We start from the raw sequence: 22,734 nt of genomic DNA on the forward strand, positions 1-22,734 counted from the left end.
GAATTAAATTAGAGTGTTGTTATGGCATTGGTGGGCTCCCCAGCAAAGTCACAAATGAGTCTATTTTTAGAATACCCATTCCCACGGAAATAATTTTATGTGTCACGTCCCTGAAAAAACATGGCAGAAGGAGTAACGCGTGACATGGCTTCTCCTGATTGGTTAAAGTGGAGGCCCTTTGTTTGTTTTCGTGTGTAAAGTGTATCTAAAAATAACTCCATATGTTACTGGCAGGGGCAAGACCGTAAATTGATAGAAGAACACCCACCTAATTCACTCTTGGTTTCATATATCATTGGAGGGTGAAAACGACTGTTTTATTGCTTCGTTTTTTTTATGCTCGGTTGACTTATCGTTTTCAGGGTAAAAAGGTAGATATCATCCCTCTTAACCAGGTCAAGTTGGGATTCGATTCTGGAGGTATGTTTTTAAGCGTTAAAAGACTTAACCTGAGTATCAGGCTTTTCTTTTCTTTTTCTTGTTTTTTCTTTGCTAAGAAAGGCCTGATACTCAGGTTATAAAAGACTGAAAAAGGAATGCATTGATGAAGGATGAAAAAGTGCTTAACCTTTACTTTAAGACAACAACCAAGGGAAGTTGTTCAGGTAATTACAACGCACTTGGACAGTCAAGTGAACCAATCAGATAACGATAACCTTCACAGGCAACCAGCGCCGAGAGAGGGAATAAATGTGCGAGCAAATTACTAGACAGTGTATCGAAAAACCGATGCAACAGTCTACGGATTTAAAACCGGCTTGTCTCTTTTGTTTTTATTGCAGACTCGGCAATAAACGAAGCAGCTAAAATAATCCGCTTATTACACTTGACAGAGCTAAGGGAACTCCAGACCAGGATAAACGAAGCTATAGTGGCTGTACAAGCAATAACTGCAAATCCAAAGACTGACCAGTCACTTGGACGGGTTGGCGTGTGACAATTCGTCTTTAAGACAAGACTAGAGGTGTAATACCCTTAGTCAGGGAGACATCAGGTCTTGTCTCCAAGAGTTGAATGGCCGCAGTCACTAAAATGGCCGTTTTTTACAGGCAACACATGAGATCAATTGTCTTCATTATAAAAGAAACAAATCTTGATAGAAAACAAACGCGTTAATGCTCAGCATTTAATACCGGTTTGTTATTCTGAGATTTCCTATGTACGCCATTTGTGTACTGTCAAATTAAGCAAATACTTGCTTTCACAAACACGTGAATAAAGGCAACTCGCTGTATTGCGTTTCTCCGGGTCTGCTAGTTAAACTTCGTAGTTTTGTGAGAGTTACATACCGGGAGCTGATAGAAAATGTGAATTTCATCTGTATCGTCTGTGATACTCGGGAGTTTAAGAAACCAGGACGGCTACGGTCACGAAAACGTTACTTCAAAATATAGGTATGAGCTATTCTAAGTATTTCATGATTATTCCATCTTGTTTATATTATTCAATATGGGCGAAGTGTCCTCTAACTGAATTGGTACGGACGGATTTGAAGTAAAGAATGAGACTGAAAGATTCACTGTAGTTTGTCCACGTTGTCGTCAAAACCTTAGTGCTTCTATGACCAAAAAATCGTTTTTTTATTTTCCGGATCTCAAAACTATGTTAACTAAACAGTGAGGAAAGAAAAGATACCTGTTTATTTTAAGTGGAATTTTCCCATTTATTTCGAATTTATTGGTCCGCTATTAATACTAACTTTAAAATCTTGAGAGAGCTGGATCGAGGAGAAGATGACGTCAAAGACTCAATGGTTTAAGAAAGGCAATGCATGTGTACGCGGCTGAATTAATATGCAGCACGGGAGTTTCGGGCTTTCAGACTTTTAAACTTGTGTTTTGCACATATAATAAACTGCGTTTGCACTGTGAAATTTTAAGCCAGTGAGTCAATGACGTCACTTTTCCCTAGATCTAACCCTCTGAGGTCCAATCGGTCAGTTTGGAAGGTGAGTAATGGCGGACCGTGAAATCTAAAACTCACGCTTAAAGAAAACAGTCTTTTTGCCAGTCAAGTGTTAAGCTATATCTGAAAGGAAAAAGGGAAGTGATTTTTTTGATCACAGTAGCACTTTAAATTTGGTCGTTTCACGTAGTAGTTTTGACGAGTACGGCAGAGAAATGTTGAAAAAACGCGTGCCGCACGTGCAACGATCATTTTGGTTCTTTTAGCCAGTAATATTACTGATTTTTGGTGTTGTCGTTACCGCAGTCGTCGTGGTTTCTTAAACTCCAAACTATCACCTCTGGCTGTTCTTGGGCAAAACACTTTACTCTCACGGTGCCTCTCTCCACCCAGGTGTATAAATGGGTACCGGCGAATTTAATGCTGGGGGTAACCCTGCGATGGACTAGCATCCCATCCAGGGGGGAGTAGAAATACTCCTAGTCGCTTCATGCTACGGAAACCGGAGATAAGCGCCGGCCTGATGGGCCTCCTTGGCTCGTACGCAGACTTTAATTAAATTAAAATCACCTCTGGCGGGATGTAATGTGAGCTCACAATTGCTGGTTTTCACGCACGTGATCAACAGCCCTGTTTTTCAACGAAAACAAAGGGAAGCGTTTGCATAATAATAGAGTTAAATTCCCGGAGGATTTGGTCGGAGCACCAACATGGCCGCCTTTTCTTTGTTTAGGGGCACCAACATGGCGGTTGTGACGTCATTTGAAAACCGAGAATTGACCAGCTTCCAGTTGGTTCAATGGCTCAATGGCGGGTGGAGTAGTCTACTTCGTAATCGAATCCCGAATCCCTGGAATCAGGCTTGGCTAAATGTCACGTTATTTTAAAGTGTTTCGCGGAAATCTTTCTAAAGTTAATCACGAGTTTAAAACTGGAAAATGGTAATATGGAATTCATTTACTCATAAAATTATCGTTACATCAGAAACAAGATGATTCTGAGCAAAAACGGCCTTTATCCAGGCGATTTGCCATAAACTTGGGCCGTTGGGCCGTCTTTTTTTCAAGATTACCCAAAAGCAATCCGTTTCAATCTTGTCCATTTGTCCATCCATGCTACTCTTTCCTTTTGCGCTATTTCTTTTACGTTGTTCAACAGTTTTAAGTGGTAATTGCAATGTTTCATTCTACTTTTTGGCATGTTTGGTGTCATCTTTCGAGGCATATTCCCTAAAACGCTTCCTCTCAACGGTGCTTTAGTTGTTCCACTTCCAGCGACGATCATTCGTTCATACAATCCTTTCATATCCGCAGTTCAAAAGTATGAAGATCGTGTATCTTCCATGATAAAGAATTTGTGGTATAAACGTTTTATAGTACCAATTATTACATTTTCAACCTCGGTTAATGCATTTCTTATGCTCTGATTCACTCAGTCTCTGTTATCAGCTCATACCTTAGTTTGACCTTACATGGTAAATGATTGCGCTAAGCGTTGCTAAGCTTAAAAAACTTTTTCGCCGGAAAGCGAAGTTTCTTTCTGAATAAAGAAAAAAAAATACGTTTTTGTGGAAAGTTTGGATCAAACCCGACGTTTAGAAGTACGCGAAAAGGTAAGAAATGTTTTTGTGATGGGCCTGCGTCTATCTGACCACAAGGTCTTTACACAACATCGCATCAGGTCTTTAATATCAAGTTTTTTTCGATTTCGCTCGGATTAGCTCGCTTTTTTCGCTCGTATTTCTTACTTTCTAAACTTGAATTTAATAAAACAATTATTCCATTCGCGCTTGTTGGATATGAGACTGGTTATAGCCAACTCGGCGCTACGCGCCTCGTTGGCTATTTACCATCTCATATCCAACGCGCGCTTATGGAATAATTGTTAATTACTTCCGAATGACGATGACGATGACGATGGTAAACATTTAACACTAACGACTGCAATGCCGTGTAAGGATCTATGCATTACGTTGGATCAACACAAACAGTGATAACGTTAGCATAAACACCCTGATGATGATGACGAGGATGAAGATGACCATGATGAAGATGATGATGACGAGGATGAGGAGGATGATGATGAAGATGACGAAGATGATGATGATGATGACGAAGATGATGAAGATGACGATGATGACGAGAATGATGATGATGACGATGATGCTGCTACTGCAGCCGATGGTCCTGATGTTCGCCCTAGTGTATCAGAATGTAGAGCCGCTTTGGTCAACCTCAAACTCGTTACTCGAAAGCTTTTGAGGAACGAAGCACATAACCATCGCCACTTTTGTTTAAAAATGATATGAAAAGAAGTGGACCTTTTTGTGTGGAACACTTCAAAACTGCTTGTTTGTGTCTGAAACGCACTTTATGTCCTCGAACGCATCAAAACAAAGAAAGGATCTCTTTAAAGCATAAAAATTATTTATACAAATTCAAGAATGTGATTGGGGCAGTTTCTTTAACTAAGGATGCTGTGTTTTGTTAACAAATTAGCATCTGAAAAGTAAAGCACAAATCCTAACACGTTTTAAAATATATGGAGCCCACGAAGGCTTGTTTAGGAAAGTCTGGATTCCTGTTGGCAGGAAAAGATTTTGATTCAAAAGAACTACTGGCGGCTATAACCCTGTTTGATCAGGAGGATTTGTGATCTGAACAATATTGCCATGCATACAGATAGCAGTTGCAATACAATTATTGCGAATGACAGCCCGCCTATCAGTGCCAGGTTGTCCTTGAAGAAAGCAACAGATTTTGTGAGACATCCCTGTGTAGAAATCCTTTGCTCTCTCTCGGCGACACTTAATTTGTCCACTCCGTAGCCACATTGGCGATTCTCGCGAATCTCCTCTGTCTTGCAACAAGAGAAAGGAACTCCACATGACGATACAGAAGGTGCGCTGCAGTTAAAGTAGATATTTGCTTCCCAATCGGTGTAATCCCTGGATCCACAACATCCTAACTCCGACTGAGCTGTATCAATAACGAAATGAAGGTCTTGCTTCGTTGGGTCTCGATAAAGCACAATGGCATTTTGGAGCTTTTCGTCGACAGTTTCCTCCACTTTTGTGCTGTTGACAAAACCGATGATTCCACAGACAGTTTCAAGGATCAGAAGAACTGCGATAATTCCAGCATAAAAACACAGAAGACAAGTATTTTCGCGCAATGCGCCGAGGCAACCGGTGAAAGTAACGATAAACATAAATCCACCGAAAGCAACAAATATTACCGCGGGATCGTAGTACAAGTCACTTAACCTGCTGTATACGTCTCGTTTTTCCACCATTACATAAACACCGATGCCAAGGACGATAACACTTAAGAACCAAAAGAGTACGTTTACGAAGAATATGATGTACTTGATAATCTTTGAAGGACCCTTGTCAACTTCACCGCTGCTTCCTTGGGGATTAATACGTTTGTTTGTCATATTGACGTGACGATCGCCTTGTCAGGTTTAGACGAGAAGAACTTGGTTGGACTCTGAGCTGTTGAAGAGAATTAGCGATTTAATTTTAGTGCAATACGCGTGACCAAGCGAAGAGGTCTCGAACAATGCATCAGTTCGCGTCTGACGATATATAAAGCTGTCTCAACAACGTAAATATTTCGCGGATTTTTTGCTTTCTCAAAAAAAAAAAAACACTGAGCAGACAAAATGTAATTGACAATGTTTGAAAAGACGGTCCTTTAAAAGTTCGGTGCTTTGTATGTATTTTGAATATTAAAATAATTGCAAGGCACAACGACAAAGAACGCTCACCTAGATTTTTGGGTTCTTGTAAGTGGCAGGGTGTGCGATTGACACCATAAAAACACTTCAGTTAATCTGGGCAGCTTTATACTAATCCTTTTTCACATAGACGAATTTTGTTTTGGTGCACAAATATTCAAAACGTAGTTTACGTGTATCGAGTGAAAATTATCGAGTGATATCGCTTCGGAATTACCGTAGCAACTGTCAAATATAAACATTTGAAACAATTGATTGCAAATTTTGAGTTAATGACGTCGGTAATAGGTCATGAAACTTATCACGGGTCCCGATAACAATACGCTAAATGTGAACTTTTATTGTCTAGAATGCAACATCATTTCAGAAAATTAAATTCGCTTTTGTTATGAGTTACTATGAGTCCAATACACCCTATTATGCTAATTAAGTGTGCGAAACGTTTCTGTACTTTTTTGTATTGTCATAGTTCTGCACTCCAATTTTGGTCTGACTGCTGTTCTTTGGATTTCGCATGAGTCGTTAAAACAGCGTGACATCCCCGTGGCGCATCAAAATATGAAACTAAAGGCGCGTTTACACAACAGAGGAAAAATGGCACGGGTCCAATAAAAGGAGGAACGGTTCCAATCATTTTTGTAAAGGAACAGTGAACTTTTATCCGTTCCGGTACGGGACCATAGGCGCCAATTCCTCGTGCTTGCGCTTTATGCTTGAGTTGTATGAAAACGAAACGCAGCATAGACCACTTTTACATTCTTTTGTATTTATGTACATTAGATCTACTGCCTTCATTTTGAAACCAATAATCGTTTGAAATTTGCTTGTCGCAGCGAGGCCAGAAAGGCTTATCAGCATTAAAACAAAGGAATATTTTATTTGGTCTCCATTATGAATGAGGTCGTTTTTTTTGCTACGTCTGGCCAATCAAAGCACTCGTTCCAGATTCCCCTCGTCTGAGCATTTGAACAAAATGGCGGGCACCGTGTCGATCGCATAAGCGACTTATGCTTGTGCTTGCATCGCTAGTGAAAACAAGGCTTCAAGAGTGGAGTTCAATTTTAAGGGAATTGATGTTTGACACTGTATCAAAGCTGCGCGGCTCCTCTCAATATCGTTGCTGTTTCGTCGAGTGCATACGCTATATGAGCGATTAAAAGCTAGCTGTTTCTTGTTACCCCAAGAAGGCTACTACCTAGAAAAACGGCTTTCGTGACTCTCTCAGAAAACACTAGACACAAAACAACTATATAGACCGAATGCATAAATGGCAGCCCATAAAAAAATTGAATATAAAAGAAAAATAATTAATAAATAGCGGCCAAAAAACATTCTTTTGTTCATGTGCTAATTAGACTCACTAGCCTCGTTTTCATGGATAAAATACAAAAGAAATGTACCTTGAGAGCGAGGCTAGTGCGCCTAATTAGCAAATTTCCAAACGAATGCATTTTGGCCGCCATTTAACGGAAACAACGGAGCACAGTTGTTAAAAACTGCATGCGTCTGGGGAAGGCAGTCCTCTGAGGGTCTGGGAGTTAGCTGTGCGTCAAGGATAAATGAAAGCTGACGCCCTCACAGGGGTTTTGGGGAATAAAGGAATATGGATAATTTGAACTGGGGAACAGGGGTACAAAAACCATTTAGGGATCAAAAAGCTGAGAACAAGCTTGGAGCACGGGAAAACAAGCCTTTTTTAAAAGAACAAGGACCCCCGTCCACCCAGGCCTTAAAGCTATAATTGCTTAAATTTTAACTCTGTATGCGACAAATATCAAGTTTATCCAAGTTTCCAGTATTCAACACAGTGCTTTATTCACTCACAAATTGCTTTAAAAACTCAGAATTCCACTGTGAGGAAAATTTTTATTGTACGAAGTTATATCTTAAAACTGACTACCAGAGTCAAATTGACATAATTGTGAGAAACATAACTATTTACACATCTATTTAAAACCACAGCAATGCTCCTAATAGAAACATCATGCACATTACTATCTTTTAGCCATCCGATTGGATACTTTAAAAATGTGATTAGCTCTCTTAACATTTTAACAAAACCAGTAAAACAAATAGTTACAAGGTTACCATTAATCGAAAATCAAAGCTAACCATTGTCGCACAAGTGCAATGGCCGTGCGATTTTCATTCGGTGCTGAACTACGAAAACACTTTTCTGCACTGGGTTTTTATAACCAAAGCGTTCTATTTTTCTTCCGGCGCACAGAGGTAAGAGAAAATACCAGTCAACCGCGTCAGCTTACTGTTATCTATGCCTGCAACAAAAACAAATGAAACGGATTGACTTGTTCTTAGAGGATAAAACAAACAAAGGTCATCGTGCCAAAAATAATGAAGATTAAAATTTTACGTTTGATATACATCACGACTGGAGGAAAACGTCTAATTAAGCACCCCGATTAGATCGTTTTCAAATTTAATTTTGTGTCAAAATTTTCCATCCGAGTCAAAGGCCAACTCACAAAGGGACTCTTCAAACCTTGTTGGGGAACCTGAATTTTTACCCCCCGGCTTTCTACATTGTTGAAATGCTTTTGAAATTAAAAAAACCCTGTTGCCTATCAAATAAGTCATTTAAGAAGCATGCAACAAGCTCTGACTTTGCGCATGCTCATAGCTTGCGTAGCTGCCGGTTCTGTTGAGATTTTGAGCGGTTGCGTAGCAACAACAGAACCACAGCTACGCAAGCTCGGCTGTGAAAAAGATAGGAACGTTGCATCACGACGACGTGGTCGACGGAAATTTGAAAAAATGACTTCTTATCGTGATGATTTTCTGATTCTTGTAGGGTACGTAGTTCCCGGTGTTGTGGTCTGTCTTCTGCTGTGTATCATGGTTGGGAGGGTAAAAAAAGGGGCCACAGTAATTGGCGCAAACTGTTGTGGCGCTCTGCCAGCTTGACTGGCAAAGTTAATAAAATAAAAAATAAAAATAACTTAAATTGCCGTAAACGTCGTTGACAGTAAGAGACAAAAGTGAAAAAATATGTTTTACACCAACGTCGCCCAGATAAACTCAATTCTTGGTCATTTGATGTCCATGCTTTGAGAACGAAGGCAAAGTAACGCACTAAAATATAAAAAGCACTTGGGAAGCGTGCAGAGAAATTGTTTTTGTCCATTAGAATAATTTCCTTTTTGCGCTCTCGTTCTCGTCGACGTAATCGTTGCCTGAGGCCCCTGTCATTTTTTTTCTCTGGCTGACACTATTTGAACTAACAGTAAGGCTGAACGCCAAGGTTCTAACACTATGTCAGTTTAAACTGACCCTATTCTTGGGTTTCACTCACGTGATCAACAGCCATGTTTTTTAACGAAAACAAAAGAAGACGTTCGCTTTCAATTCCCGGATGATTGGATCGGGACACCAACATGGCCGCCATTTCATTGTTTGGGGACACCAACATGGCGGCCGTGACGTCATGTGAAATCCAAGAATATCATTTTTTTTTGTGGAAAACCAACGAGCCAACGGATATACTGTTGCCGTGACGGTCACCACAGTAAAATACTTCAAAACCCTTACCCGTGCTCCATTGATCTAAATTGCTGTAAATAATTCACGCTGCTTGATAATCTGTAACGGAACAGGAAACAAAATAACACAGGATTTTTAACAATGAAGAGGAAAATTTCCACACGCTGCTTAGGGCAACATTCCTTTCCACGTAAACTTTCAGCACTTTCACACTTGATGTCATCACTGAAGTCCCTCCACCCCCATGAAGTTCAATTTCAAGGACATAGAGGGCAAGAGAACGAAGAAATAGGATCGCAATTAATTCCCTCGCGAGAAAATACTTCTACGCTCCAGACCCACGTGCTAAACTCAAACAAATGCGAGGCCTGATTCTTGAGATCTTCTTACCTTCCGAAGGCGTTAAACAGACTAACAATCTCTATCCTACTGAGCTGAAACTGGCTGCTTTTCTCAAATTTCCCTTCGTCAAATTCGCCACCAGAAAAGAGAATTTTAAGCGCAGTTCCCAAACCTTGAACCTGTTGAAGAAATGAGGAGACGCGAATGATAATTCGTCATATGGTTCCAAGGGATTTGTGGCCAGCGATCTCACTACGCGGAACTGAGCTGTGTGTAAGAAAATGAACTGTCTCATACGGTTTACTTTAGGGGCCGACATTTCCCTCCCTCACTGCCTACCGAGAAGAAGGTCGGTATCTGAAAGCAGCAAAGGAGCAACCGCGTCCCAAAGAGATGCACGGGTCGAAATCCCGGTATGAATCACTACTGACCCAGAAACTGCGGCAATTTGATTGGCTGAGAGCAGTGGTATTTCAGCCAAACTTCAAACACAGTATCTGCATGTGAAAATTACAGCTTTTTCTGGTAGTTCCAATAAAATAGGCCCGTTTTAAACGTAGCATTTTAAATGTGCCGAATCTAATGCAAATGAAAAAAAAACTCATTGTTTTCGCTCATTTGCATTAGATTCGGCACGTGTAAAATGCGACGTTTAAAACTGGCCATAAATACAAATATATCTTGTACCAGGGAACTTAACAAACGATTGAAAGAAAAAAAACATCATGGAGGAGGGGAAAAAGAACCGTCAAGAACTCCTACGCGCAGAGTCTTGTAAAAAATGAGAAATTGAAACATAATGGAGAAATACAGAAAAAAAAGCTGAAATCAACCTCTGTTATGAGAATTGCGTCCACAGGACAATTTCACGGCTGATTTGTAGCCTGTTGATTTGTACGTGATATTTACCACTCGTGATATTTAATGGTTGCACGAGATTTACCCGCCCAGCGTCGAACTGCTACGTAATCCAAATTTTGACTCCACTCGCTCGAGTTTCAATCACCATCACAGACTCCTAAATTGGGGATTTCTTTCTTTCAGAGCGACATTAAACAATTTACGCCTCCTCTGTAGGTCTTTTAAATGCAATAGCTTGGTTCTTCTTCTTTCCTCGGAAATTGTATTTTTTATGATTAATTGGTAAGAGGACTTCGTCTCGTCAAATTCGGGCTCTTATCATACTCGTCATAAACAAATCGGACTCCCGCTGCGAGGTCGACCGATTTTGTTATCACTCGTATGATTGATTACAGACCGAATTGGACTCCACTCAGTCCTATTACCGTTACTAAAGTAACGCACGAAAATGTTAACTTGTCAAGAGAATAGGAGAAAACTGCGAAGCGCAATAACTCTTAAAAAGTTCTAAAAGTTCACGAAGAACTTGTGTTACTTTTGAAACCACTGAAGAAGAGGAAACACCCTCGAAACGTCTGGTTTATTTTAAACACTGACCGCGCATTTTCTTCATGAACTTTTAGAACTTTTTCAGTTACACGAAAATGAATGCGACTTTGAGTTTCCTACTATGAGCGCGCGCATTGTACTGTTAGTTCCTTCTGCGCGTGCTCAGAAGCGAAACTCGCAGTTTTATTCTTTCCCAATCAAAAGACCTCTATTGTCTGTAAAAAGATGGTCATTTAAGATGTACCTGAACCTTTCCCCACAATCGACACTTGTCACAACCCACACAGTCCATAATACGAGAAACGTTGCGAAAGTGAAGTTTGAATTCTTCCTGAAAAGCCAAACAAAAGAATTAGTTTCACGGAGATTATTGTATTTTGCGAAAACAAAATAATCTCGCAACTAACGTTTAGACACGTAATTGTGCATTTTGATTTCCCTGTAATCCACAGGGTCAAATAAAATGAGACTGGCAAACAATAAATTTGATGGAATGGCACTTCACAGTTGGCTATAAAAAACTTTTTTTTGCTAATCGGTTTTAGTCAACTTAGTTAAGAAGTCTTGAATTATACCAAGTGTGGCTGCACGCAACTTTTTACTTACTTTGAGTCTCTTTGCACTTGCTGGGTCTTTAAACATCAGTTTTTCGTCAAAAGTGCTTGGACACGTCCTGGATGAAAAGGATGAAGCACTGAATAATACATCTGTTATGTTAAGAGGTAATTGGAGAAGGCAACCTATTTAGAACTAATTTGACAATATTTGGTGTTACAGCAAAGTCAACGAGACGAACACAAAGCAATGCTCATCTCCAGTCTCTGCACGTCCATTTTTAAGAATAGCACATTCCTTTCACACTGTCTGTAAATCTGCAACGTGAAAATACCTTATCAAATATATCAGCCCCAAGGAAAATTTTTCAGGTAACCCTCCGCTACAAGAAAAAGACTTCAAACCACAGGAAATAGCCTGCGTAGCTGTAGATATTGCTGGCGCGGAGAATGGGGTAGGGCGCTGTGAAAGACATTGCACCCCTCCCCATTCTCCGCGCGGCATTTTCCTCCCGCGCCAACAATACCACGAATAGTAGCCAAGAAATTCTCATAATAGACGTGTTCAGTGCAGAAGTCCATAACGCAGAAGTGTCGATCTGAGATGGAATGCGGCCTATCATTTTTCGCTATTAGAGAGATTAAGCATCACGTTCACCACAAACGGAAAACGTCGGACTAAAATTTACGCTTTGCAGAAAATAGAACAAACTCGTTTGATACGAGCTCATTTCCTGCGTGCCAGCAGCAGGTATCAAAGTGACTTTTCAAAAGAGCGAGACGAGTTAGAATATCACATAATTTTCACGCTTTTATGACAAACAGCAGGACACCGCTTCGCGTTTGCCGTTTCACGTAAACGCGATGCTTAATCTCTCTATTGCCAAAATTTTGCACGGCCACTGCTAGATTATTGCGGGAAATACGTGTAAAAGTAGCGGTGTTCTTTTTCCTTGCACGATCCATGATTCCATGGATTTGTGCGGTTACTTGATTGCAGACCAATGACAGGAGTTGTCATCATCAAGCCCAATCTGATTGGCCATAATTTGGCGAGACCCGTTTTCTAAATTTAGATTAATACAGTAAACTGATGGGCGACGGCCAAATGAGACGGAGACAGAGACAGAGAGATCGGCACTACTGGGTTATGTGCTCCTCAGTGACGAGTCCCATACTTAGACTTTGCCAAAAGAACTTGCACGAGTTGGTGGACTTCCGTATCGTCATCATAGCCTCCGGTATAAAACTGTTCTTGTTCCCAAAATGGCGCTGCCTTAGTGATGGCTCTGAGGACAACGGTGTATGCAAAGTAAAGATTCTTTAGCCATGTTGGTCCTGTCAGACAAACGAGAAAAATACTGCATCTCTGCATTTTTAAAAACTATATCACATGTGAGATGAAGGAGATGTTTGATGTTTACCCCGGTGAATGAAATGAAGAGACTTATTTGATCTATTCAATGTGATTCGGGCATAATCGGAAAAATTATCCGAATGCTCCTGTGCAGGAATCGAACTTTCGAACTTCCGAACTTCCGATTAATAGTTCGAATGCTTTACCGCTGAGCTATAGTAGACTCGTGAGAGCTAAGTCATCAACGCAGGTAAAAATATATTGTTCTGCTTTCTTTTAGCCACAAGAACCTGGTGCTGCGTATAATTGTCGAACCAATGTCAACTTTAAAGTTTTGCCTAGTGAATGACACCTCATTCATTAATGTTAGGAAGACTTTGCAGATATGTATTTTTAAAATAAAATCAATTTACGTTATTTTAGAACTAGATTATGAAGTTCCGAATTGAAGGAATTTGTTATCTTTTTAAAAAATGTACACTTTTAATCCGGGAAAAAATCCTGATAAAGTTAATTCTCCATTGGAGTGCTCTTCCTACCCAAGCCATCACAAATAGTGATTGGCCAAATCGGATTCTTTGCCATTCGATTCTGTGTACCCGTGTCACCGAACAAAATCCTCATAATCAACCATATTAATTTTATCAAGTGTAAACTACGCGAGTGGAAAGGGATGTGAAATACCTTCGCCATTCGTAGTCATGGGGTCAAACCGTCTTTTGAATTCTTCAAGGTTGATGCCCCATCGTGGTTTCATCAACCCAATGCCTAATAGACGAAACAACTGTGATCCGTTAGTATGGCAAATAAAACAGAACTCCTGGTTATTGGATCACAAACTTCACAGTTTCGATTCCTGTTTGAGAACATATCGCGATTAACATTATCTTATTCAATTATAACGCTTTGAATGGCTCGAAGACCATTTACGTCTGCCAATTATTACATTTAAGAACGTTTCTCCTCGTCAATTGAGATCTTCATCTGACAGTCTTTTTGAGATACTAACTTAGCAATATTGTTAGTAAGTCTTGGACTTACCGTTGAACAGATACAACGCAGACAGATGAATATTTATGCTGGCATGAAGGCCTGACATCATGCGGTAAAATACTCTCTTCTCGAGGCACATTTCTGTTAATTAAGTGAAGATAAATTGTTCTAACTTATTGTGCAAAACACCCACGTATGTTTGAGTCGGTAAGAATAGCAAGACGTGGTTAAAAATATGTTGATTTATTAAAAAAGTGAAATCCCCAGCGTCAGTTACATTTTTAATCTGCGGGGATCAGAGGGGTTGAGCGTCCTCTGTAATAGAACGACCATTACTTTTGGCCAATTTTTCATCTCGCTTAAGGGCGGTGCCGACTAATTCGAAGGTATTTTTGCCCCGATTTATGATTATGCAGGAAAGGTAGATCTTCCCAAGTGTTATTGAAATCCAAAAAGAACATTGGGGGTAAGCACGCATTTTTCAAAGATAATTCATGAACAATATTTGTATAAAGCTCTAAAATACAAAGCAATGTATGGCATTCTTTCTCAAATTGAAGCTCAGTTATCTCTAAAGAATGCATGGTTACCACCAGTTTTCTTTTTGGATACCAAGCGTACTTACTAAGATCTACTTTCTCTGCATACCCCTGCATTAGTAAGCATCACCGATAGGAAATCCAAGTATCTGGAGATGCGCAGAACTTATGCGCAATAACAATAGTAGGCACCGCCCTTAAAAAGAAAACTTAACTTACATGCGAGACCTCTTAAAATATCACAAAACGAATGAAGCAACAAAACAATTACTCCTTCAGTCTACCGATTAAGGAAACTAGAAGTGACCGGCTTGGTGTGATGTCCCCAAGAAGGCTTATGGTGTATGTAATGAGGCCACCTAAGCAGAAACAGCCACAAGTCAAAGACTAGAGGAACTTTTCCGAGTGCTGGAACATGTAGGTGTAGATGTTGATTAGATAATCAAACAAAATCAAAAATCGAAGAAACTCTCGGAGCAGTAACTAGACCCAACAACCTCAACCCACCCATAAAGTTTGGTGAGGGAACAGAAACAAGGACACATAATGGAAGGCAAGTGCACTTACCACTGCAATAACCCGGCATGGAGGGAGGTCACAAGAGCTGGTGCATCGTTTGCACTAAAGACCGTTCTTTAGAGTCAATGTTCGTTCCTTTGCAAGCTGAAAAAATGCCAGCTGCTTAAAAATCTTTAATATGACATGGGGAGAAAATGCCCCAACAGCAGATCTCCCTCCCTGCAACGTGCCATTTGTTAAGTGCAAACATCCATGTAATACATATATTTATAAATGTAATATTTAGATCTGTTTCATTGTAAACTAAAGAAACCTTTTTTTATTTGAGTGGCCAGTCCTTCTGAGACTTCTCCTTCGAAATGAACTGAAGAGCATTGTGTTTATTCTGCTGTGGACAGTAAACTGCGCGAAATAATGTGACTATAGTTTACCAGGAAAACACAGAATACTCATGCTCTTTAGGCGTTACTTTGGTACGGAAACTGCACGCACGCCACCGATTGGCAGGCTGCTTAATTTTGGACACCTCATTGCCATTATTCTGTCAATCCTACAATTGGATAGAAAATGTCCCAGAAAAACCAGGACCCTTAAGTAAGGACCATTCAGAATAAGTTTGATTTTAGCTTTAAATGAGCATTACAAACTTGCCTCCAACATTTTTTGAAGTTACAACTCCATAACTCTTGCCATAGGGGGACGTAGGCCTGGAAAAAAAGTATTTTGCTTATTTGCACAATGTTCTGGTAACAGGTGATTTGATAGAATAGTGGTTTAGGTTTGATCCTCCCATTACACTGTATTTTCCTGGAATTGGCTTTGTGGACAATGATTTAATCTGACTGGCTTGATTAAGGTACAGTGTAGTTAAAGAAGTGATAATGAAAAGGTCAGTTCACTGAACTGCATAACTCAGCTCAATAACGAGTCTTCAGTATTCTTAAATGTTGTCCACTTTGTATTTTAGGGGCAAAGAATCCTACGACTCGACTGGTGCGAAATGTCTCATATTGCCCTCAAAACCTGAAAAATGTAAATTTAGTTATTTTGCATTCTCGTGGCAAAGAAATGCTTTTAAATACATGCCACATTTTAAGCATGATTGTTTTCTATGTTAAAAAGGGAATAAAAATCATCTACATGTGGTACCAGCTTTTTAGAGATGCATTTACTGTATTAGCTTACTTGAAGCAGTTCTCCTTGTAAATGTTGTTCCAAATTCTTTGAGCAGAAAATCCAGCATAACCTGTGAATTTTTCGGGATTGCGCAACAAATCTACATATTCCATTCCCGATGATGATTCATCTACAGATAGTAAAAGAAGAAATCACTGCCATTTCACGTCAGATTCTTGAATACGTACATGTACCACAACTAAAGAAATTATTTCTAGGCCTTTCACAACACATGCACAAAACTGAATGAGTCAACCAAAACTCAATGCTAAAAAAAGCAAAATTAATGCAATTCACAGTAAGCACATTTAAAAGTATTGTAAGAAAGTCACAATGTTACATGTAGTTTTGCTAGTACCTCTAATAGGCCAGTTTTGTATTCTCATGGTTACACTGGATCCAGCATGAAATGGAGGCTAATGCAGGGGAAGCTATTTGCATGTGAAAAGATTCCCCTGCATAACTCTCCATTCCATGCTTGATCCAACCCAACCGTCAGAATATGAAACTGACCTACTGGGTGAGATGGTGGTCAGAGATTTTTCAGGCAATCATAAAATTAATAATCGCAGTGATGAAGTAACAGCTAAAATACTACCCAAGTGAACTGTTGATTGAAATCTGACTTAATTAAATGTTGTTAATTAAAAGAAAAAACAAGAACGTCTTATGCAAGAACTTATGCAACCAAACAAGTTCTATTAGGCTTGATGTCTGAATCACCAGCTGGGTTCTACATGTACTCCGTTCTGTGCTTGGCAGATCTAACTTTTTTGCTGACAATATCCCTAAATAACATTGATGGCCTGAGATTGCACTGCAAACTTTACATATTATTGATAATATTGTTGTGGCAGATCATTCAGTTATCTGTAGTGTAGGTTGCACTTATTCCAAGAACCCACTAAAGAGACCTAGATGATAACTTACAAAGACTAACAAAAAATAACCATACACTGTATCACCAGCTCATATCCACAAGATGACTTGGACCTCGCCCAGTGGAGCCAGTAAAAGCCAAATAGACCACATTCTGATTAACGGAAAGTGGAGAAGCTCCTTACAAGATGTAAAGGCCTACAAAGGAGCAGATATCGCAAGTGATCACAACCTGCTGGTGGCAGTTGTCTCACTGAAGCTGCGTAGGGCACGAAGAAGACAGAGAAGATGAAAGAGCTGCGCATGCCACCAGCAGCACTACCGCGAGTTGCCCTCAGGTGGAATCCTGATGGCCGTAGAAAGAGAGGCAGGCCGAAAGAAATGAAGGAGAACAGCTGGACATGGGGTCACCTGGAACGACGAGCACCCGACAGAAGCCAATGGCGCACTTTGATCGAGGCCTTATGTGTTTTGAAACACGAAGAGGACTAGTGTAAGTAAGCAAGTAAGTAATGAGGTAAGTAAGTAATGAGGTAAGTAAGTAAGTAAGTAAGTAATGAGGTAAGTAAGTAAGTAAGTAATGAGGTAAGTAAGTAAGTAAGTAAGTAAGTAAAAATAAGCTACTTTTCATTGCTGTGGGGAATGACTTACCATCCAGTTCACAAAAATTATCTTCAGCATCGTCGTGAGCTTGCCATGCTTCAAATGCATGTTTATCTTCATCACTACAACACAGCATTAAGTTGTTGTTACCCCAAAGTAAACAATACTACAATGTCTACTACGTGGTACTGCGATCTTGTAGTAAAACAAAAATTGAGTAGGGTGGCTATCTGAAACTGTCACTGCATGTATTCCCCATGGTCTTTACCTGATAGTACTATCAATTTCACCCAAAGTTTGGTTGTCTGTTGGCTCGCATGTTTCCTCTGTGTTCTGCTGTTAAATAAAGAGAAGACCATTGCACAATTAAATACAGCAATGGTATGTCATTTCACATCACAAGACAAATTTAATGTTTTTCAAGGAAGCCATTTCAATAATAAGCACTCCTAAGGTGATGGACATACTTAAAATAAGAGGTACAGTAACTTATAAAGCAGTCAATTTATCTGTTGCCTGATATTCACATTGCACTGCAAATTAATAAGGCATATACATTATGTAATACATGAAGTGAACAATAAATTACTGTTAACATAAAGCATACTGAGTACCAGACAATAACTAATTACTGGGAAGTCAATAATAAACTCCTTGGTTATGACAACACAGATTTTCATTTGACCAGAAACATTTTCAACTTTATCCCTTTTATTCCAAAGAAAACAGTCCCTCATTTGTGCAAAACTAAGTAAAACTGCATTTCTCAATATCATTAATTTTTAGAGTTATAAACAAATTTACTTGTGAAATTATAAGGAGATGACAAAATTCCAGCTTTACCTCATCATTACTTCGTTTTTTATGGTTATTGTCTTTACGGTTAACACTCCCGTTAGCTTGCTGATGACCCTGCTGTAAAGTTCAGATTGAGGTTAAATAGTGATAACAATTGTCAGTATTATTGTTTTAGTTTATTGGAAGGTTTGTCTAACAGGAACTTATACAGTAAGGTACATGTAAGAACATTTTCAAGAGAGATAAACACATGAGCTCTTACCCCAGATTTTATGCCTTCTGGAAGTTCTTCCTTAAGACGACAATAACATTAAAAACAAAGAAACAAGCAAAACATTAAAACAGGGGTAATAAAAACAACATCATTGATAACAATGTATTGGTCCTAACCGGCTAAAGGAATATAACAGTTGGTAATTAAATTAAATGCAATGTACAATAATATAAATAAGGCGTTGAGCCAGGGGTTAATTGCGAACAAATTTGGATGTAGCTACTATCTGGTTAGTGCAAAAAGGATGGTCTGGTGAACCTGGTTTCTTCCCTGAACTTTCTAATATTTGATTCAGCATGAGATCATCGGAATTTGAGTGTGGCCCAAACCTTGCCCTACATGTAATTATCTTGTTTTCCTGAGCAAGAAATGTGGCAGTCCAGAAAGGTGTATTTGTGGAAAGCCCTGCATTTGCATGTTACTGGAGTCACTCCATATATATCATTAGTCAGTTGGTCATACAAGTTGTGAATGACCCGACCCTACCGTAATTATTATGTATGTATGTTAATATCATAAATTACTGAAGAACTGACTTCTTTGCAGGCAGCTACTGAGCAGTCTTTTATTGCACATGCACCATCATCAGGCCAAAAAGGGCAAGGCTTGTTGAGATTGACCTAGCAAAGGTGAAATTTAAATTATCACAAAAATATGAAAAAGGACACAAAACAATCATTAACTTTATACTAGGCAAATTATTTGATGTCATGCGGGGTTCTCAATAGAATTTTTAACAGCCATTGCTGTGCTATTTTCAGCCGGAATACCGCAACTGATTGACAAACTGATCTACATACTTGATGGGGACAATCTGAAAGCTGTAACACTTAAAAGTGACACCCGTGACAGATGTTACATGTTACGGGTTCAATTGAGAACCCTGTCATGTGGCTAAATGAAGAAAGTCAGCCACTATAGGGAAGCCATGGCCTAATTTCCTTTCGCAAGTAGATCCCATTCTTTGTTTTTCATCTTCTCTCTCCCATTTTTGACAAACTTGTACACTGTACATTGTATTCCACTGATGGTTCCACATGATTGTAATGAACACTTTTCGATGATTTTGAATACATGTACCTCCACCTTGATCAATAGTATTATCTATAGTTTGCAGCTTTGACTTTGTAAAAGCTGCTGACAGTCACCTGAGGAAATTTGGATAAGTTCTATGTACATGTAGCATATCATCCACTTAAAGGGTTTCTGTTGTTTTTTAGGAAGGAAAAGTTCAATGTTACAGAATGAAACAAATACCCGGAAGAATCTGAAGAAATTCTTCTTCACCAGCTCAGATACAACTGGATAAATCTCCTTGTTTATCTGATCCACAGTCTCCACATCACAGCAACATTCTTCAGGTTTTCCAGATAACTATAAATTACAAGGAAACTACAATTATAATGATTTTATGAGTGCATGTAACATATGAGACAACTAATAGCCGAAGAGACGTAGTGCCAAATTGGCTCAAACCAATGATTATATCCAAGTTTGAATGGGATACATTATAGTTTTTATTTCCTTAAATTAATAAACTTTCAATATTAGGTTATTTTCCATCAGAAAAAAAACTTCCCGCCACAAAGTTTTCAGCTTTACAGCCCTCTGTCCTGTCATATGAATAATGGTAAATGAGCTCATAACCACGATTCACACGAACTACAGTAATAAACATTTAACAATCTTTAATACAATGCTAGTGACTCAACGACTTCTATTGAAAACATGCAGTTCCTTAAATCAAAGAAAATAATGAAAGGATTCAAAAGAAGAGCATGATGCCAAAAGGAGAAAACTCAGTACACTATACTAATTAATCCTGTTTCTTAGTGTCTTTCCTTTATTCCACCACGCAAAAGGTAATTTTTGGGGTTTTGAAAACAAAATTGCACAAAATAAATGCGACTGTACAAACAATCATGTTTGCTGAACCTAACCATTTCTACTTTTTAGAATGCACTATTGCAGAATGCATGTGTCCTCCTAACTGCACAGAATGACAAATGACATGTGATTGTGTTTAAACAGCTGGAAAAGGAGAAAGATTTTTATTTTTTGCTTAAACAACTGTAGGCTGTGAATTAAAAGAGACGACCTTCTCAAATCGGAAAAAAAGACTGAAAATATGTTTCTCTAGCGAAAGATACCTATCACTAACTATTTTTCTCTTGAGCCAAAAACAACAGCCTACTTTTCAAAAATATGGGAGCATAAAAATGTCCACGAACAGTCTACTTTTGAAACATTCGTTGCAACTTATGCAAAAGAAAATAAAGCTTACAGAAAAAGGACAAGGGCTTGTCTAAGGCTAAAAATATTGTTGAATTCAAATCAATTCTCGTGCGCCTGGACAGTATTGGCTCAAGTTCCTAGAGTGTACACGTAAGCTAAAGCCCCACCAACTTCCAGGCTAATTTGACGGCTAATTTCATGCTGAAGCAGTGAGCTTAAAATAATATAAGAACTCTAATTTATGTTACACGAATCTATGAAAATACTAAAAAATCGAACTTAGTACCAGTTTAGAGATTACAATCTATTTCAACTGAACGGCCATGACTTGTAATACAATTTATTGGTTTGATAATGTAAACACGTCTAGGAAGGTAGGTATCGATCTATATGCATGTTACCGGTAACTTTAAAGCTTCCTCAAACTCCTGCAAAACTTTTCAACAGCTTCAAGGCAACAATTCAAGTTTATATCATACATTAACCTACGTGAACACAGGAAGTCAAGAATCAACGAAGCAGCAGTCAGCTGCATGTAAACGTCAAACTTCGTCAGTTAATTAATCTTCGAATACTTAGAGTTCAACACCAAAACAACTCAATTTTAGTGCTACAACTCAACACACCTCGCAAAAACATCCCTCAGTCGACGATTCTGACCATCCACGCCTTATAAAGAAAAGCAAACAGCAAACTTTCAATAGACAATACCCATACATACTGGGAGACTGACGAAAACTTAAATTACATTTCGACAGAAGTAAAATATTTTTTCGAGGTTCGCGGTACAGATGGCGCATGCGTCAATGGGATGCGCCGCACGTGGCCGACTCGGATTGGCAGAGAAAACGGACAGGTGATGGTGATCGTGTGTCACATTTACCTGTGCAGTGAACCATTGAAAAAGAGTTGGAAAGATCGTCGCGGTTAGATAAGCAACTTACACAGTTACATGGTAGACTAGCGGTACCTTTGAGATAGGTGAAGTGTCACTGAGCTTTAGCTACGGCGCGCTGACTTGGGCCAACGAGCCCGAAACAGCCGTCTGCATGTGCTTTCTAGTTTGAGCTCTGATCATGCTAGGTTTCAATGGCCGACCTTAGTTCCATTTTGAAGAAAATGCCTTCGTGAACATTGTTTCATCTCAGTGGTGAGAGCACTCGCCTCCCACCGATGTGGCCTGGGTTCGATTACCAGACTCGGCGTCATATGTGGATCGAGTTTATCACGGGTTCTCCACTCCGCACTGAGAGGTTTTCTCCGGGTACTCCGGTTTGACCGGTTTCCCCTCTCCTCAAAAACCAACATTTGACATGAATTGCTTTAATTGTTAATTTCAGTTTACAGTGTCCCCAATTAGTGCTCCAACGCTAGAACGACAAGGCACTCAGTTAAGGTTCCTTTCCTTTCCTAACAGTGGAGTGTATAATTATGTTGATCACTATGTTGGTCAACCGTAATGAATCACATCGTTACACGGCATTGCATTCTTTAGTGTTCAACGTTTATTAAGGCTGGAAACATATTATACTCGGTAATGTGAACATAGTGTAAGCCATGTGTAAGTGCTCGCTGCAAGTGTACCAAATTATGCTTGAAACACCCGCTGTGGTGAGTCACAACCTGACAGCGATCGAAATTCGAATGCAGAATATCAGTTTTACCTTCAATAACAAGACGACTTTTTCTCCGTAGTTACTGATAGAAGATGGGCAAAAGGGTCATGGTGTAATACGTACATTCTTAAAGAAAAACGTTTTCTGGCCCAATTCACGGACGCTTCGTTGGATCATCCGATCTACACAACTCCTATGTGCAAGTCACACAGATTTCTGATAATTCAGTCTATTTAATGTAAAACTTTGATCCCTCGACTCCCGTAAAAACAATCACAAGAACTTGACCTACAGC

General features: G+C 39.3%; 2 protein-coding genes and 1 pseudogene across 3 annotated transcripts in view; 1 reads left to right on the forward strand and 2 right to left on the reverse strand.

Annotated features, from left to right (window-relative positions):
- LOC138026762 (RNA transcription, translation and transport factor protein-like) overlaps positions 1–1,234 on the forward strand; it is a 6,814-nt gene extending 5,580 nt beyond the window's left edge. Inside the window, exons 7-8 of the mRNA XM_068874214.1 lie at positions 363–420; positions 783–1,234. Of these exons, the coding sequence (XP_068730315.1) occupies positions 363–420; positions 783–937 (213 nt within the window). The 3' untranslated portion in view covers positions 938–1,234. The remainder of the gene's footprint in view (positions 1–362; positions 421–782) is intronic.
- A 1,609-nt stretch (positions 1,235–2,843) lies between these two features.
- On the reverse strand, positions 2,844–5,817 carry LOC138026764 (tetraspanin-33 pseudogene; annotated as a pseudogene).
- A 1,618-nt stretch (positions 5,818–7,435) lies between these two features.
- On the reverse strand, positions 7,436–21,608 carry LOC138026569 (ERO1-like protein beta). Of its 2 annotated transcripts, none has more exons than XM_068873966.1 (17): positions 21,450–21,608; positions 19,846–19,962; positions 19,125–19,208; positions 18,577–18,606; positions 18,360–18,431; positions 17,785–17,849; positions 17,565–17,638; positions 16,044–16,164; positions 15,510–15,565; positions 13,849–13,941; positions 13,492–13,575; positions 12,629–12,788; positions 11,503–11,569; positions 11,141–11,227; positions 9,535–9,665; positions 9,193–9,243; positions 7,436–7,922 (listed from the first exon to the last, which is right to left on the reverse strand). In XM_068873966.1, exons 1-17 carry the CDS (start codon positions 21,540–21,542, stop codon positions 7,913–7,915), a joined length of 1,395 nt encoding a protein of 464 aa, XP_068730067.1. In that variant the 5' UTR covers positions 21,543–21,608; the 3' UTR covers positions 7,436–7,912. The 2 variants fall into 2 exon arrangements, with proteins under 2 accessions (XP_068730067.1, XP_068730066.1); XM_068873965.1 differs by having other exon boundaries at positions 17,785–17,852.
- Positions 21,609–22,734: the final 1,126 nt, after the last annotated feature.

The sequence above is a fragment of the Montipora capricornis genome, chromosome 12 (genome assembly GCF_036669925.1).
Source record: "Montipora capricornis isolate CH-2021 chromosome 12, ASM3666992v2, whole genome shotgun sequence".
Lineage (NCBI taxonomy): Eukaryota > Metazoa > Cnidaria > Anthozoa > Scleractinia > Acroporidae > Montipora > Montipora capricornis.